Source organism: Squalius cephalus (assembly GCF_949319135.1).
Source record: "Squalius cephalus genome assembly, chromosome: 17".
In the NCBI taxonomy this organism is placed as follows: Eukaryota; Metazoa; Chordata; class Actinopteri; order Cypriniformes; family Leuciscidae; genus Squalius; species Squalius cephalus.
In genome coordinates this window covers 36,573,905-36,591,404 of record NC_137138.1, presented here as the reverse complement: position 1 = coordinate 36,591,404, position 17,500 = coordinate 36,573,905, and the positions used below count along the sequence as shown (strand labels likewise).

General features: G+C 54.9%; 1 protein-coding gene across 5 annotated transcripts in view; it reads left to right on the top strand.

Annotated features, from left to right (window-relative positions):
- The window catches only part of sec24a (SEC24 homolog A, COPII coat complex component), a 46,920-nt gene that overhangs the window by 15,483 nt on the left and 13,937 nt on the right, over nt 1-17,500 (top strand). For all 5 annotated transcript variants that reach the window (XR_013818734.1, XR_013818735.1, XR_013818736.1 and 2 more), the window contains exons 6-14: nt 8,655-8,781; nt 8,865-8,974; nt 9,414-9,526; nt 10,157-10,275; nt 10,424-10,479; nt 15,124-15,330; nt 15,649-15,772; nt 17,139-17,297; nt 17,373-17,500. The exon at nt 17,373-17,500 is cut by the window's right edge and continues 46 nt beyond it. Coding sequence is in view for 2 of the 5 variants with exons in the window: in XM_079846756.1 (XP_079702882.1) it covers nt 8,655-8,781; nt 8,865-8,974; nt 9,414-9,526; nt 10,157-10,275; nt 10,424-10,479; nt 15,124-15,330; nt 15,649-15,772; nt 17,139-17,297; nt 17,373-17,500 (1,143 nt within the window). In the remaining 3 variants the exon portion in view is untranslated. The remainder of the gene's footprint in view (nt 1-8,654; nt 8,782-8,864; nt 8,975-9,413; nt 9,527-10,156; nt 10,276-10,423; nt 10,480-15,123; nt 15,331-15,648; nt 15,773-17,138; nt 17,298-17,372) is intronic.

The window sequence follows — 17,500 nt, the reverse complement described above, 5'->3', positions numbered from 1 at the left end:
TGACCTCGGACCCTCCACACCTGACCTCCGACCCTCCACACCTGACCTCCGACCCTCCACACCTGACCTCCGACCCTCCACACCTGACCTCTGACCCTCCACACCTGACCTCTGACCCTCCACACCTGACCTCCGACCCTCCACACCTGACTTCCGACCCTCCACACCTGACCTCTGACCCTCCAGACCTGACCTCCGACCCTCCAGACCTGACCTCCGACCCTCCACACCTGACTTCTGACCCTCCAGACCTGACCTCCGACCCTCCAGACCTGACCTCCGACCCTCCACACCTGACTTCCGACCCTCCAGACCTGACCTCTGACCCTCCAGACCTGACCTCCGACCCTCCAGACCTGACCTCCGACCCTCCACACCTGACCTCTGACCCTCCAGACCTGACCTCCGACCCTCCAGACCTGACCTCTGACCCTGTCCAGACCTGACCTCTGACTCTCCAGACCTGACCTCCGACCCTGTCCAGACCTGACCTCTGACCCTCCACACCTGACCTCCGACCCTCCACACCTGACCGCCGACCCTCCACACCTGACCTCTGACCCTCCACACCTGACGTCTGACCCTCCAGACCTGACCTCTGACCCTCCAGACCTGACCTCTGACCCTCCACACCTGACCTCTGACCCTCCAGACCTGACTTCCGACCCTCCACACCTGACTTCCGACCCTCCACACCTGACCTCCGACCCTCCACACCTGACCTCCGACCCTCCACTCCGACCCTCCACACCTGACCTCCGACCCTCCACACCTGACCTCCGACCCTCCACACCTGACTTCCGACCCTCCACACCTGACCTCTGACCCTCCACACCTGACCTCCGACCCTCCACACCTGATCTCTGACCCTCCACACCTGACCTCAGACCCTCCACACCAGACCTCCGACCCTCCACACCTGACCTCTGACTCTCAAGACCTGACCTCCGACCCTCCACACCTGACCTCTGACCCTCCACACCTGACCTCCACACCTGACCTCCGACCCTCCACACCTGACCTCTGACCCTCCACACCTGACCTCCGACCCTCCACACCTGACCTCCGACCCTCCACACCTGACCTCCGACCCTCAAGACCTGACCTCGGACCCTCCACACCTGACCTCGGACCCTCCACACCTGACCTCGGACCCTCCACACCTGACCTCTGACCCTCCAGACCTGACCTCGGACCCTCCACACCTGACCTCGGACCCTCCACACCTGACCTCTGACCCTCCACACCTGACCTCTGACCCTCCAGACCTGACCTCGGACCCTCCACACCTGACCTCGGACCCTCCACACCTGACCTCTGACCCTCCACACCTGACCTCTGACCCTCCAGACCTGACCTCGGACCCTCCACACCTGACCTCGGACCCTCCACACCTGACCTCGGACCCTCCACACCTGACCTCTGACCCTCCAGACCTGACCTCGGACCCTCCACACCTGACCTCGGACCCTCCACACCTGACCTCGGACCCTCCACACCTGACCTCTGACCCTCCAGACCTGACCTCGGACCCTCCACACCTGACCTCGGACCCTCCACACCTGACCTCTGACCCTCCAGACCTGACCTCTGACCCTCCAGACCTGACCTCGGACCCTCCACACCTGACCTCGGACCCTCCACACCTGACCTCTGACCCTCCACACCTGACCTCTGACCCTCCAGACCTGACCTCGGACCCTCCACACCTGACCTCGGACCCTCCACACCTGACCTCGGACCCTCCACACCTGACCTCGGACCCTCCACACCTGACCTCTGACCCTCCAGACCTGACCTCTGACCCTCCAGACCTGACCTCGGACCCTCCACACCTGACCTCTGACCCTCCACACCTGACCTCTGACCCTCCAGACCTGACCTCGGACCCTCCACACCTGACCTCGGACCCTCCACACCTGACCTCGGACCCTCCACACCTGACCTCTGACCCTCCACACCTGACCTCTGACCCTCCAGACCTGACCTCGGACCCTCCACACCTGACCTCGGACCCTCCACACCTGACCTCGGACCCTCCACACCTGACCTCTGACCCTCCAGACCTGACCTCTGACCCTCCAGACCTGACCTCGGACCCTCCACATCTGACCTCTGACCCTCCACACCTGACCTCTGACCCTCCACACCTGACCTCTGACCCTCCACACCTGACCTCTGACCCTCCAGACCTGACCTCGGACCCTCCACACCTGACCTCGGACCCTCCACACCTGACCTCGGACCCTCCACACCTGACCTCTGACCCTCCAGACCTGACCTCTGACCCTCCAGACCTGACCTCGGACCCTCCACACCTGACCTCTGACCCTCCACACCTGACCTCTGACCCTCCACACCTGACCTCTGACCCTCCAGACCTGACCTCGGACCCTCCACACCTGACCTCGGACCCTCCACACCTGACCTCGGACCCTCCACACCTGACCTCTGACCCTCCAGACCTGACCTCGGACCCTCCACACCTGACCTCGGACCCTCCACACCTGACCTCGGACCCTCCACACCTGACCTCTGACCCTCCAGACCTGACCTCGGACCCTCCACACCTGACCTCGGACCCTCCACACCTGACCTCGGACCCTCCACACCTGACCTCGGACCCTCCACACCTGACCTCGGACCCTCCAGACCTGACCTCGGACCCTCCAGACCTGACCTCGGACCCTCCACACCTGACCTCGGACCCTCCACACCTGACCTCTGACCCTCCACACCTGACCTCTGACCCTCCAGACCTGACCTCGGACCCTCCACACCTGACCTCGGACCCTCCACACCTGACCTCGGACCCTCCACACCTGACCTCTGACCCTCCAGACCTGACCTCTGACCCTCCAGATCTGACCCTCCAGACCTGACCTCGGACCCTCCAGACCTGACCTCGGACCCTCCACACCTGACCTCGGACCCTCCACACCTGACCTCTGACCCTCCAGACCTGACCTCGGACCCTCCACACCTGACCTCGGACCCTCCACACCTGACCTCTGACCCTCCACACCTGACCTCTGACCCCTCCACACCTGACCTCGGACCCTCCACACCTGACCTCTGACCCTCCACACCTGACCTCCGACCCTCCACACCTGACCTCTGACCCTCCACACCTGACCTCCGACCCTCCACACCTGACCTCTGACCCTCCACACCTGACCTCTGACCCTCCACACCTGACCTCTGACCCTCCACACCTGACCTCCGACCCTCCACACCTGACCTCTGACCCTCCACACCTGACCTCCGACCCTCCACACCTGACCTCCGACCCTCCACACCTGACCTCCGACCCTCAAGACCTGACCTCGGACCCTCCACACCTGACCTCCGACTCTCAAGACCTGACCTCGGACCCTCCACACCTGACCTCGGACCCTCCACACCTGACCTCCGACCCTCCACACCTGACCTCCGACCCTCCATACCACACCTGACCTCGGACCCTCCACACCTGACCTCCGACCCTCCAGACCTGACCTCGGACCCTCCACACCTGACCTCGGACCCTCCACACCTGACCTCCGACCCTCCACACCTGACCTCGGACCCTCCACACCTGACCTCCGACCCTCCACACCTGACCTCTGACTCTCAAGACCTGACCTCGGACCCTCCACACCTGACCTCCGACCCTCCACACCTGACCTCCGACCCTCCACACCTGACCTCCGACCCTCCAGACCTGACCTCCGACCCTCCAGACCTGATCTCTGACCCTCCACACCTGACCTCTGACCCTCCACACCTGACCTCTGACCCTCCACACCTGACCTCCGACCCTCCACACCTGACCTCTGACCCCTCCACACCTGACCTCTGACCCTCCACACCTGACCTCCGACCCTCCAGACCTGACCTCCGACCCTCCAGACCTGACCTCCGACCCTCCACACCTGACCTCCGACCCTCCACACTTGACCTCTGACCCTCCAGACCTGACCTCTGACCCTCCAGACCTGACCTCCGACCCTCCAGACCTGACCTCCGACCCTCCACACCTGACCTCCGACCCTCCACACCTGACCTCTGACCCTCCACACCTGACCTCCGACCCTCCAGACCTGACCTCCGACCCTCCACACCTGACCTCCGACCCTCCACACCTGACCTCGGACCCTCCACACCTGACCTCCGACCCTCCACACCTGACCTCCGACCCTCCACACCTGACCTCCGACCCTCCACACCTGACCTCTGACCCTCCACACCTGACCTCTGACCCTCCACACCTGACCTCCGACCCTCCACACCTGACTTCCGACCCTCCACACCTGACCTCTGACCCTCCAGACCTGACCTCCGACCCTCCAGACCTGACCTCCGACCCTCCACACCTGACTTCTGACCCTCCAGACCTGACCTCCGACCCTCCAGACCTGACCTCCGACCCTCCACACCTGACTTCCGACCCTCCAGACCTGACCTCTGACCCTCCAGACCTGACCTCCGACCCTCCAGACCTGACCTCCGACCCTCCACACCTGACCTCTGACCCTCCAGACCTGACCTCCGACCCTCCAGACCTGACCTCTGACCCTGTCCAGACCTGACCTCTGACTCTCCAGACCTGACCTCCGACCCTGTCCAGACCTGACCTCTGACCCTCCACACCTGACCTCCGACCCTCCACACCTGACCGCCGACCCTCCACACCTGACCTCTGACCCTCCACACCTGACGTCTGACCCTCCAGACCTGACCTCTGACCCTCCAGACCTGACCTCTGACCCTCCACACCTGACCTCTGACCCTCCAGACCTGACTTCCGACCCTCCACACCTGACTTCCGACCCTCCACACCTGACCTCCGACCCTCCACACCTGACCTCCGACCCTCCACTCCGACCCTCCACACCTGACCTCCGACCCTCCACACCTGACCTCCGACCCTCCACACCTGACTTCCGACCCTCCACACCTGACCTCTGACCCTCCACACCTGACCTCCGACCCTCCACACCTGATCTCTGACCCTCCACACCTGACCTCAGACCCTCCACACCAGACCTCCGACCCTCCACACCTGACCTCTGACTCTCAAGACCTGACCTCCGACCCTCCACACCTGACCTCTGACCCTCCACACCTGACCTCCACACCTGACCTCCGACCCTCCACACCTGACCTCTGACCCTCCACACCTGACCTCCGACCCTCCACACCTGACCTCCGACCCTCCACACCTGACCTCCGACCCTCAAGACCTGACCTCGGACCCTCCACACCTGACCTCGGACCCTCCACACCTGACCTCGGACCCTCCACACCTGACCTCTGACCCTCCAGACCTGACCTCGGACCCTCCACACCTGACCTCGGACCCTCCACACCTGACCTCTGACCCTCCACACCTGACCTCTGACCCTCCAGACCTGACCTCGGACCCTCCACACCTGACCTCGGACCCTCCACACCTGACCTCTGACCCTCCACACCTGACCTCTGACCCTCCAGACCTGACCTCGGACCCTCCACACCTGACCTCGGACCCTCCACACCTGACCTCGGACCCTCCACACCTGACCTCGGACCCTCCAGACCTGACCTCGGACCCTCCACACCTGACCTCGGACCCTCCACACCTGACCTCTGACCCTCCAGACCTGACCTCGGACCCTCCACACCTGACCTCGGACCCTCCACACCTGACCTCTGACCCTCCAGACCTGACCTCTGACCCTCCAGACCTGACCTCGGACCCTCCACACCTGACCTCGGACCCTCCACACCTGACCTCTGACCCTCCACACCTGACCTCTGACCCTCCAGACCTGACCTCGGACCCTCCACACCTGACCTCGGACCCTCCACACCTGACCTCGGACCCTCCACACCTGACCTCGGACCCTCCACACCTGACCTCTGACCCTCCAGACCTGACCTCTGACCCTCCAGACCTGACCTCGGACCCTCCACACCTGACCTCTGACCCTCCACACCTGACCTCTGACCCTCCAGACCTGACCTCGGACCCTCCACACCTGACCTCGGACCCTCCACACCTGACCTCGGACCCTCCACACCTGACCTCTGACCCTCCACACCTGACCTCTGACCCTCCAGACCTGACCTCGGACCCTCCACACCTGACCTCGGACCCTCCACACCTGACCTCGGACCCTCCACACCTGACCTCTGACCCTCCAGACCTGACCTCTGACCCTCCAGACCTGACCTCGGACCCTCCACATCTGACCTCTGACCCTCCACACCTGACCTCTGACCCTCCACACCTGACCTCTGACCCTCCACACCTGACCTCTGACCCTCCAGACCTGACCTCGGACCCTCCACACCTGACCTCGGACCCTCCACACCTGACCTCTGACCCTCCAGACCTGACCTCTGACCCTCCAGACCTGACCTCGGACCCTCCACACCTGACCTCGGACCCTCCACACCTGACCTCTGACCCTCCACACCTGACCTCTGACCCTCCACACCTGACCTCGGACCCTCCACACCTGACCTCGGACCCTCCACACCTGACCTCGGACCCTCCACACCTGACCTCTGACCCTCCAGACCTGACCTCGGACCCTCCACACCTGACCTCGGACCCTCCACACCTGACCTCGGACCCTCCACACCTGACCTCTGACCCTCCAGACCTGACCTCGGACCCTCCACACCTGACCTCGGACCCTCCACACCTGACCTCGGACCCTCCACACCTGACCTCGGACCCTCCACACCTGACCTCGGACCCTCCACACCTGACCTCGGACCCTCCAGACCTGACCTCGGACCCTCCACACCTGACCTCGGACCCTCCACACCTGACCTCTGACCCTCCACACCTGACCTCTGACCCTCCAGACCTGACCTCGGACCCTCCACACCTGACCTCGGACCCTCCACACCTGACCTCGGACCCTCCACACCTGACCTCTGACCCTCCAGACCTGACCTCTGACCCTCCAGATCTGACCCTCCAGACCTGACCTCGGACCCTCCAGACCTGACCTCGGACCCTCCACACCTGACCTCGGACCCTCCACACCTGACCTCTGACCCTCCAGACCTGACCTCGGACCCTCCACACCTGACCTCGGACCCTCCACACCTGACCTCTGACCCTCCACACCTGACCTCTGACCCCTCCACACCTGACCTCGGACCCTCCACACCTGACCTCTGACCCTCCACACCTGACCTCCGACCCTCCACACCTGACCTCTGACCCTCCACACCTGACCTCCGACCCTCCACACCTGACCTCTGACCCTCCACACCTGACCTCTGACCCTCCACACCTGACCTCTGACCCTCCACACCTGACCTCCGACCCTCCACACCTGACCTCTGACCCTCCACACCTGACCTCCGACCCTCCACACCTGACCTCCGACCCTCCACACCTGACCTCCGACCCTCAAGACCTGACCTCGGACCCTCCACACCTGACCTCCGACTCTCAAGACCTGACCTCGGACCCTCCACACCTGACCTCGGACCCTCCACACCTGACCTCCGACCCTCCACACCTGACCTCCGACCCTCCATACCACACCTGACCTCGGACCCTCCACACCTGACCTCCGACCCTCCAGACCTGACCTCGGACCCTCCACACCTGACCTCGGACCCTCCACACCTGACCTCCGACCCTCCACACCTGACCTCGGACCCTCCACACCTGACCTCCGACCCTCCACACCTGACCTCTGACTCTCAAGACCTGACCTCGGACCCTCCACACCTGACCTCCGACCCTCCACACCTGACCTCCGACCCTCCACACCTGACCTCCGACCCTCCAGACCTGACCTCCGACCCTCCAGACCTGATCTCTGACCCTCCACACCTGACCTCTGACCCTCCACACCTGACCTCTGACCCTCCACACCTGACCTCCGACCCTCCACACCTGACCTCTGACCCCTCCACACCTGACCTCTGACCCTCCACACCTGACCTCCGACCCTCCACACCTGACCTCTGACCCTCCACACCTGACCTCTGACCCTCCACACCTGACTTCCGACCCTCCACACCTGACCTCTGACCCTCCACACCTGACCTCTGACCCTCCACACCTGACCTCTGACCCTCCACACCTGACCTCCGACCCTCCACACCTGATCTCTGACCCTCCACACCTGACCTCTGACCCTCCACACCTGACCTCCGACCCTCCACACCTGACCTCCGACCCTCCACACCTGATCTCTGACCCTCCACACCTGACCTCTGACCCTCCACACCGTATCTCTGACCCTCCACACCTGACCTCCGACCCTCCACACCTGACCTCCGACCCTCCACACCTGACCTCTGACCCTCCACACCTGACCTCCGACCCTCCACACCTGACCTCTGACCCTCCACATCTGACCTCTGACCCTCCACACCTGACCTCTGACCCTCCACACCTGACCTCCGACCCTCCACACCTGACCTCCGACCCTCCACACCTGACCTCCGACCCTCCACACCTGACCTCTGACCCTCCACACCTGACCTCCGACCCTCCACACCTGACCTCTGACCCTCCACACCTGACCTCTGACCCTCCACACCTGACCTCCGACCCTCCACACCTGACCTCTGACCCTCCACATCTGACCAAAACATATCCTACCTGTTGTATTTGTGTGGGGCTCTTCATGACATGTGTGTTCTGCCTCCAGCAACTCCCGGTGGTGACCTCCAGTAACATCGTGCGCTGCCGCTCCTGCCGGACGTACATCAACCCGTTCGTGACCTTCGTGGACGCCAGAAGATGGAAGTGTAACCTGTGTCACCGAGTGAACGATGGTGAGCGCTGCACACACTCCTCCGCCGCCTCGAGTCTGAGCTGCGCACTGATGATGAGTGTTTCTGAATGTGTGTTTCATCAGTTCCAGAGGAGTTCATGTATAATCCGGTCAGCAGGTCGTATGGAGCGCCTCACAAGAGACCCGAGGTCCAGAACGCCACCATTGAGTTCATCGCCCCGTCAGAATACATGGTACAGCTGCGTCACCTGATGCTGTGATGATGTCACTTCTGAATCTCTGAGAGCCCCTGACGAGCAGCCGACCGCTGTACCCCCGTACTACAGTATACACATCTACACTACCAGTCAGAAGCTGTGGAGCCATACGATTCAAGTTTTAAAAAGAAGTCTCTTCTGCTCATTGATGAATAAAAGTATTGATTTCTTTTATTTCTTCCCCCAAAAAATGTAATTAAAATTCTTACTGACCCCAAACTGTTGAACGGTAGTGTTTAATGTTACAAAAGCTTCTATTTCAGATAAATGCTGAAGAGAAGAGAAAGAAGAAGAGACTTCCTTTAAAAACATTAAAAATCGTATTGATCCGGAACTTTCGACTGGTAGTGTGTATGTGCAGATGTCTCCCGTTCATCTGTATGATGTGTGTGTGTGTGTGTGTGTGTGTCCTCAGCTCAGGCCGCCTCAGCCCGCTGTCTACCTGTTCGTCCTCGACGTGTCCCACAATGCCGTGGAGACTGGCTATCTGGATGTCGTCTGTCAGTCGCTTCTAGACAACCTTGACTCGTAAGTGAGCGTCATCGAGCGGATGAAAAGCTAAATGCACATTTCTTTCTTTAATATTAGCAAAATTCTAATTCTATTCGAATTCTAAAGGTAATTCTTAAAGTTAAGAGGAAAAGAGTACTGTGTCGTCTCCTATGCCCAGAAGAGGGCGCAAGCGAGTGCAGTGAGCACATATACACCAAACCCAGCATCGCTGAGCACTTTCTGTTTCCAGCTGATGTAACACACACACACACTCACACTCACACACACACACACACTCACATACACACACACTCAGCTCTGACCGATGTGCAGGGTTGGTCAAGTGTGTCGTTGCAGGATTGTTGCCTCCAACTGAGAGGGTTTCGTCAGCAGGAAGAACCTTTTCCCGCCATTTTTCACATTAACAACACAACCCAGCGCTGTACACTGGATGAGCACACAGAAACACACATGCGTCGTCATGTCTCGCGCCTCTGGACACCAAAAATTTAAATGCACAGTTTTGCGTTTGAATGTGCAGGTTTTATTAATGCAACGAGTATTCGAAATTCTTAGTTTTATCTGACAGCCCTAGTGTCCGCTCTCTGCTGAACCTGCTGATCAGTGTGTGTGTGTGTGTGTGTGTGTGTGTGTGTTCCCCTGAAGGCTCCCCGGAGACTCCCGCACGAAGATCGGCTTCATCACGTTCGACAGCACCATCCACTTCTACAACCTGCAGGAGGGGCTCTCGCAGCCGCAGATGCTCATCGTGTCCGACATCGACGGTAAGCTGTTTCCCCTCAGCAAACGCAGATGATGTCAGTGATGTTCAGATGATGTCAGTGATGTTCAGATGTTCAGATGATGTCAGTGATGTTCAGATGATGTCAGTGATGTTCAGGAGTGACACTGGTTTGGTCTGTTCCTCCTCAGATGTGTTCCTGCCGACTCCGGACAGCCTGCTGGTCAACCTGAGCGAGTGCAAGGAGGTGAGCGAGCGCTCAGGTTTATCCTGTTCAGTTCAATTCACATTCATCTGTATAAAACCAGGGTGTCCGCGGATCCTTAAAAAGTCTTAAATTAGATTTTTAAAATTTAAGCCCTTAAAAAGTCTTAAAAAGTCTTATTTTTACTTATGAAAGGTCTTAAATTTTCGATGGCAATTTGACTTGCACATATCTAAATGTTTTCCAAATTAGAAACATCTAATTAGCGTACTTTTTTTATTTATTATTCTTTCTTTGTGGATTTGCTTGTTCACGTGACATTGCGCGGCACGAATCGAATGTCTCCTGCACGCGAAACAGGAGGAGAGAAGGAGAAGCGAGTTGGTGAATGTCAGTTCAATTCTAAGTTCATTCTTTATGTGCGTAGTGGTGTGCGATGTGTATTGTCTATTATGATATTGTAATCATTGTTTTAACAATGTACGAGGCATTGCGAGCTGACATCGCTTTTGTCTCTCTTGCTTTCACTGCGTGATGTGTGCAATTATAAGTAGGCTATATGTTCCCAAATGAGTTTTTGTCTCATATTTATATCATATTATGTTGTTGTCATAGGCCTACAATATCACATCAGCAAGACTTCCGTTTTCCCGTGCACAATTGCAAATGTGATTATTTATTTTATATAACAGTTAAATTAACAATACATTAATATTGTGAGTTAAATTTTATAAACAATATTGTCAATGTTGTTTGTTTTCCCTTTATTTCGCTGACGAGAATTTCAAAATGAAGCCATAGCAGAGTCTCAATGCAACAGACAGCGATGATTTTTTGACTGGAATCCGCGTTTTGAACGAATCAATTTAATGATTCAATGAACAATCACTTGCTTCTTTCCCGAATGAATCAGCCGTTTGAACGAATCGGTTGAATGAATGACTCCCTCAACTCACTTATTAAGACAGTGACTTGCTGCCACCTACTGGCAGTTTTAGTTTCACATTTAGAGTACCCTTTAATCAGAACGTTAAAATTAGAAATCAGTTCATATTTAACAATCTTGTAGCTTTATTTATGCAATTGTAAATATATTAATGCCAGATCTGATGCCACTTTTGTGTCACCTCTGCACTGCAAAGATGGATTTTGATTTAATGATTTAATTTGACTGGTAACTGTGGTATTGTGTAATTATTCTAATATAATTTAATTTGAATGTTAGAATTTGACATAAGGTGATGCATACATCTACAAATGTCCATATATAGGTGAAAATGCCCCTGGAAATCAATTTAAGATGGCAAATATTACCCCTTAATAAAATGTTTTTTTTTATTTCTGTCACTGCTGTGAACTGACCACTGCATAGAATATGACTAATATGAATATCTTCGTCAGTCAGCTTTCAACAACAGGCCTAAACCAGCCATGGCACCAAGCACAAAAACACAATCAGTAAAATATTATCTAATTATTATCAACAAAACTTTTAAAATATTGAGACATATTTTGTCAATATTGCACACCCCTAATGCATGGTATTAATTTTGATTTCTTCGGGTCTTAAAAAGTCTTAAATTTGACTTTAAAAAGTGTGCAGAAACCCTGAAAACGGTTAGTTCCAGTCCTTGATTCTGATTGGTCAATGGCTGTTTTATTCACGACAACACACGGCTATGGCCGCTTCACCCTGCGGTTCTCTGTATCGCTGCACAACACCCCTAGCAAACACATGTGCTCTGCTATTGTTCAGTGAAGCGAGAGTAGAGTAGTGTGGGAGATCGAGTAAGTGTTCCTGCGTTCCCTCAGGTCAGGCCCATATTCCTCATAAATATCCGTCTGAATGTCCGCTGCGATATCTTTGAACAGTTGAGGGTTTATGACACGCTAGTCATGTGTCAGTGGCGTGATCAGTGTAAAAGCCTGCTCTGCTGACTGACGCGCTCATGAACAGCCTCTGCCGCATCGACTGGAGGAGTGATGTGTGTGGCTTCTGCTGCTGGTCACGGTCAGGGACTCTTCTCCCAGCGGAGGCTTTTAGTGAGTTTACTTTATAAACATTGCATTGATACATATTTTTTGGCTTTAATATTAGTATTGTGCGGTAACCGTTTTATCAAATTAATATTAATATTACCGTTTTTACGTATAGCGCTTTTCACAACACACACCGTTTCAAAGCAGCTTCACAGGAAGTGCATCAGTACAGATTACAGTGATCTGGTGTCAGAGGAGGCGGAGTTATGTGTTTCAGAAGTGCACATATACAGGGCACACAGTGAGCTAGACGTGTTCATTTATACAATAATAATTCAAGGCAGAAACAATGAGCTCACAACAAACGACGAGCCTCAGCGATTGGATGGAGTGAAGCGTGTGTGTGTGTGTGTGTGTGTGTGTGTGTGTGTGTGTGTGTGTGTGTGTGTTGCAGCTGGTCCAGGACCTGCTGACGGGTCTGCCGCAGATGTTCAGTGTGTGACGTGTGTGTGTGTGTGTGTGTGTGTGTTGCAGCTGGTCCAGGACCTGCTGACGGGTCTGCTTCAGATGTTCAGCATGTGACGTGTGTGTGTGTGTGTGTTGCAGCTGGTCCAGGACCTGCTGACGGGTCTGCTTCAGATGTTCAGTGTGTGACGTGTGTGTGTGTGTGTGTGTGTGTGTGTGTGTGTGTGTGTGTGTGTGTGTGTGTGTGTTGCAGCTGGTCCAGGACCTGCTGACGGGTCTGCCGCAGATGTTCAGTGTGTGACGTGTGTGTGTGTGTGTGTGTGTGTTGCAGCTGGTCCAGGACCTGCTGACGGGTCTGCCGCAGATGTTCAGCATGTGACGTGTGTGTGTGTGTGTGTGTGTGTGTGTGTGTGTGTGTTAGGGCTGGGCGATATGGACCAAAAGTCATATCCCGATATATTTAGGCTGAATATCGATATACGATATATATCCCGATATTTTTTCCGCAAAGTGAGAGCAAATGGTCAGTCAAAGTCAAAGCCAAATATGACATGTTAAAAGTAGTTTTATTGAAACCAGCTATTTCAGTGAACAGTTGCAAAATCAAATGAATAAATAATAAACAGGTTTCTTCACCTTAGGGCTGCACGATTATGACAAAAATCATAATTGCCGATATTGTTATTTGCGATTTATTAATTATGATTATCAAAGTTTACATTGAATATATATAAACAAATTTTGTCATTTAAAAATATAAAAAATAACTGTGGCATTTTGGGGTTAATATGGAAACGACAGTTACCATGGTGAATACACAATATTAACAATAACTGTTAATGAAACATGGAAACTGCTCCTGGTGAATAGAATGAAAATCATCCCTGCATTACTTTTATTTCGTGTAATTTACAACATAACGGCGTTGCATGCTCGTAGTTTATTTTGCACTTGATCAGTGAGGCGATACACAGCGCGCGCGCCGCCGCATTTGCGCGTGGAATTGAGTGTGCGCTCCGAGCACAGGATAACGACTGACAGGACAAGAAAGTCCATTTTTCTGAGGTGAAAGACTTTATTTCAGCGTACACTTATGTCACTGCCTGGTAGTTCTTATTGTGCTGGGGTTTCTGAAGTAGTCATGATTCGCCTCTTGTAACATAACATGCTCTAAACACGCACGCAGAGTGGAAAAGGAGGAGCGGAGGCGCGGGGAGCAAGGATCACAGCGCAAATTTGAACTATATCGATATATGCGATATGGTCTAATTTCATATCGCATTTAAAAATATATTGATATATTTTTTTATATCGATATATCGCCCAGCCCTAGTGTGTGTGTGTGTGTGTGTGTGTGTGTGTGTGTGTGTGTGTGTTGCAGCTGGTCCAGGACCTGCTGACGGGTCTGCCGCAGATGTTCAGCGTGTGACGTGTGTGTGTGTGTGTGTGTGTGTGTGTTGCAGCTGGTCCAGGACCTGCTGACGGGTCTGCCGCAGATGTTCAGCGTGTGACGTGTGTGTGTGTGTGTGTGTGTGTGTTGCAGCTGGTCCAGGACCTGCTGACGGGTCTGCCGCAGATGTTCAGCGTGTGACGTGTGTGTGTGTGTGTGTGTGTGTGTTGCAGCTGGTCCAGGACCTGCTGACGGGTCTGCCGCAGATGTTCAGCATGTGACGTGTGTGTGTGTGTGTGTGTGTGTGTGTGTGTGTGTGTGTGTGTTGCAGCTGGTCCAGGACCTGCTGACGGGTCTGCCGCAGATGTTCAGCGTGTGACGTGTGTGTGTGTGTGTGTGTGTGTGTTGCAGCTGGTCCAGGACCTGCTGACGGGTCTGCCGCAGATGTTCAGCATGTGACGTGTGTGTGTGTGTGTGTGTGTGTGTGTGTGTGTGTGTGTTGCAGCTGGTCCAGGACCTGCTGACGGGTCTGCCGCAGATGTTCAGCATGTGACGTGTGTGTGTGTGTGTGTGTGTGTGTGTTGCAGCTGGTCCAGGACCTGCTGACGGGTCTGCCGCAGATGTTCAGCATGTGACGTGTGTGTGTGTGTGTGTGTGTGTGTGTGTTGCAGCTGGTCCAGGACCTGCTGACGGGTCTGCCGCAGATGTTCAGCGTGTGACGTGTGTGTGTGTGTGTGTGTGTGTGTGTGTGTGTGTTGCAGCTGGTCCAGGACCTGCTGACGGGTCTGCTGCAGATGTTCAGCATGTGACGTGTGTGTGTGTGTGTGTGTGTGTGTGTGTGTGTGTTGCAGCTGGTCCAGGACCTGCTGACGGGTCTGCCGCAGATGTTCAGCAGGACGATGGAGACTCAGTCGGGTCTGGGTCCAGCTCTCCAGGCCGGCTTCAAGCTTCTGTCTCCCACCGGCGGGCGCATCTCAGTCTTCCAGACGCAACTGCCCACCGTGGGCATCGGTGCCCTCAAACCCCGAGAGGAGCCCGGCCAGAGGGCGCACGCCAAGGTCACACACACACACACACACACACACACACACCACTGTCAGACTGAGTCATTGACTGATTGATTGACTGACTGCTTTGACCCTTGGGTTACCCTGGACTCATTTTCTAAAGCGCTCAGTTAGCATATGTTCTGAGTCTTCAATTTTACAACACACTATTACTGGTGGCACTTTAAACCCCAACCCTAACCTTGACCCATGTAGTCCCCTTATATGTTAATGCCACTCCGTATTTTACATTTTACCGTAAGTCTGAGTCCTTGAGCTGAGAGTGAATGCTCTCTCTTTACTCTGGTGAATCTCGTGTGTGCACTGCAGGAGGTCCAGCATCTGAACCCGGCCACGGACTTCTACAAGAAGCTGGCTCTGGACTGCTCCGGCCATCATGTGGCGGTGGACCTGTTCCTGCTCAGCGCTCAGTACTGTGACCTGTCCTCTCTAGGTCAGTCTGACCACTGCATACGGTGATGAGGATGATGATGAGGAGGAGTGCTGTGTGTGTGTGTGTGTGTGTGTGTGTGTGTGTGTGTGTGTGTGTGTGTGTGTGTGTGTGTGTGTGTGTGGACACTCATGTCAGCCCTTTAATAGCTGATCTGATGATTAGTAGTGCAACGGGTCACAAAATTCACGGTTCGGATCATTTGCGTTTTTTGAGCCACGGATCGGATAATTTTTCGGATCAGCAAAAAAAAAAAAAAAATGTTTGTATGTTTTATTTATATATACAGACCCTTTCCAAAAAAATTGAATATCATGGAAAAGTTTATTTATTTCCATAATTCCATTCAAAACGTTAAACTTCCATAGATTATAGATTCAGGGCCCACAACTTAAACGATTTCAAGTATTTAGTTGTTTATTTGTACATAATTTGGGCTTCCAGCTCATAAAACCCACGAAAACAGGATTTCAGAAAATGAGAATTGCATGAAATCACACAGTAATTACACAGTAATCCCATGGTCACTGAACCAGGTTTTGGTTATTTTGGCAGTGTGGGCCGGTGCAAATCCTGCTGGGAAATGAAGGAAGCATGAAGTGCTCTGGAAATGTCCTGGTCGACGCATGCGTTGACTCTGGATTTAATAAAGCACAGTGGACCAAAGTCCTCTTTTCTGATGAGAGCAAAGTTTGCATCTCATTTGGAAACCAAGGTCCCAGAGTCTGGAGGAAGAATGGAGAGGCACACAATCCAAGATGCTTGAAGTCCAGTGTGAAGTTTCCACAGTCTGTGTTGGTTTGGGGAGCCATGTCATCGGCTGGTGTTGGTCCACTGTGCTGTCCACTCAACGCAGCCGTCTACCAGGACATTTCCAGAGCACTTCATGCTTCCTTCAGCAGACAAGCTTTATGGAGATGCTGACTTCATTCTCCAGCAGGATTTGCACCGGCCCACACTGCCCACAGGGAGATGAGCTAATAAACCTTTTTATCTTAAATGAGGATGGGTAAAGTAAACCTGCTTCAGTCCAGATGGAATATTACTAACAGCATGAAAGTTATTCCTGCATTACTTGATAAAACGAGTGGAGATTTGACAGTGGAAAGACACGAGAAGCTCAAGCCGGAAGATGACGATAGTTCAGACCTGTCCTTGATAAGAGTGTGAGCCCTGGACAGAAGGGCTGGAGTGTGTGTGCAGAGGTCAGAGGTCATGTGCCCGCTGAGAGACTGCACACGCTCAGAGATGAGGCAGGGGTTATAGGGTTAGCCCGCAGCGCTGCAGACGTGTGACATCACTGATGATGTTTCCTGCAGAGAGTCCAGTAATGGGCATAATGTGTGTGTGTGTGTGTGTGTTCCTGCAGGCTGTATATCCAGGTACTCCGCAGGAAGTGTGTATTATTACCCGTCGTACCACCGCCAGCACAGCCCGGCCCAGACCGAGCGCTTCCAGCGGGACCTGAAGCGGTACCTGACCCGCAAGATCGGCTTCGAGGCCGTCATGAGGATACGCTGCACCAAAGGTGTGTGTGAGAGGCCCGCACGCATCATCACTGACCACACACACACGTGTCCTCATCACTGCCTCTTCTCCGCAGGCCTGTCCATACACACGTTCCACGGGAACTTCTTCGTGCGCTCCACGGACCTGCTGTCTCTGGCTAACGTGAACCCTGACGCGGGCTTCGCCGTGCAGATGAGCATCGAGGAGAACCTGCTGGACCTG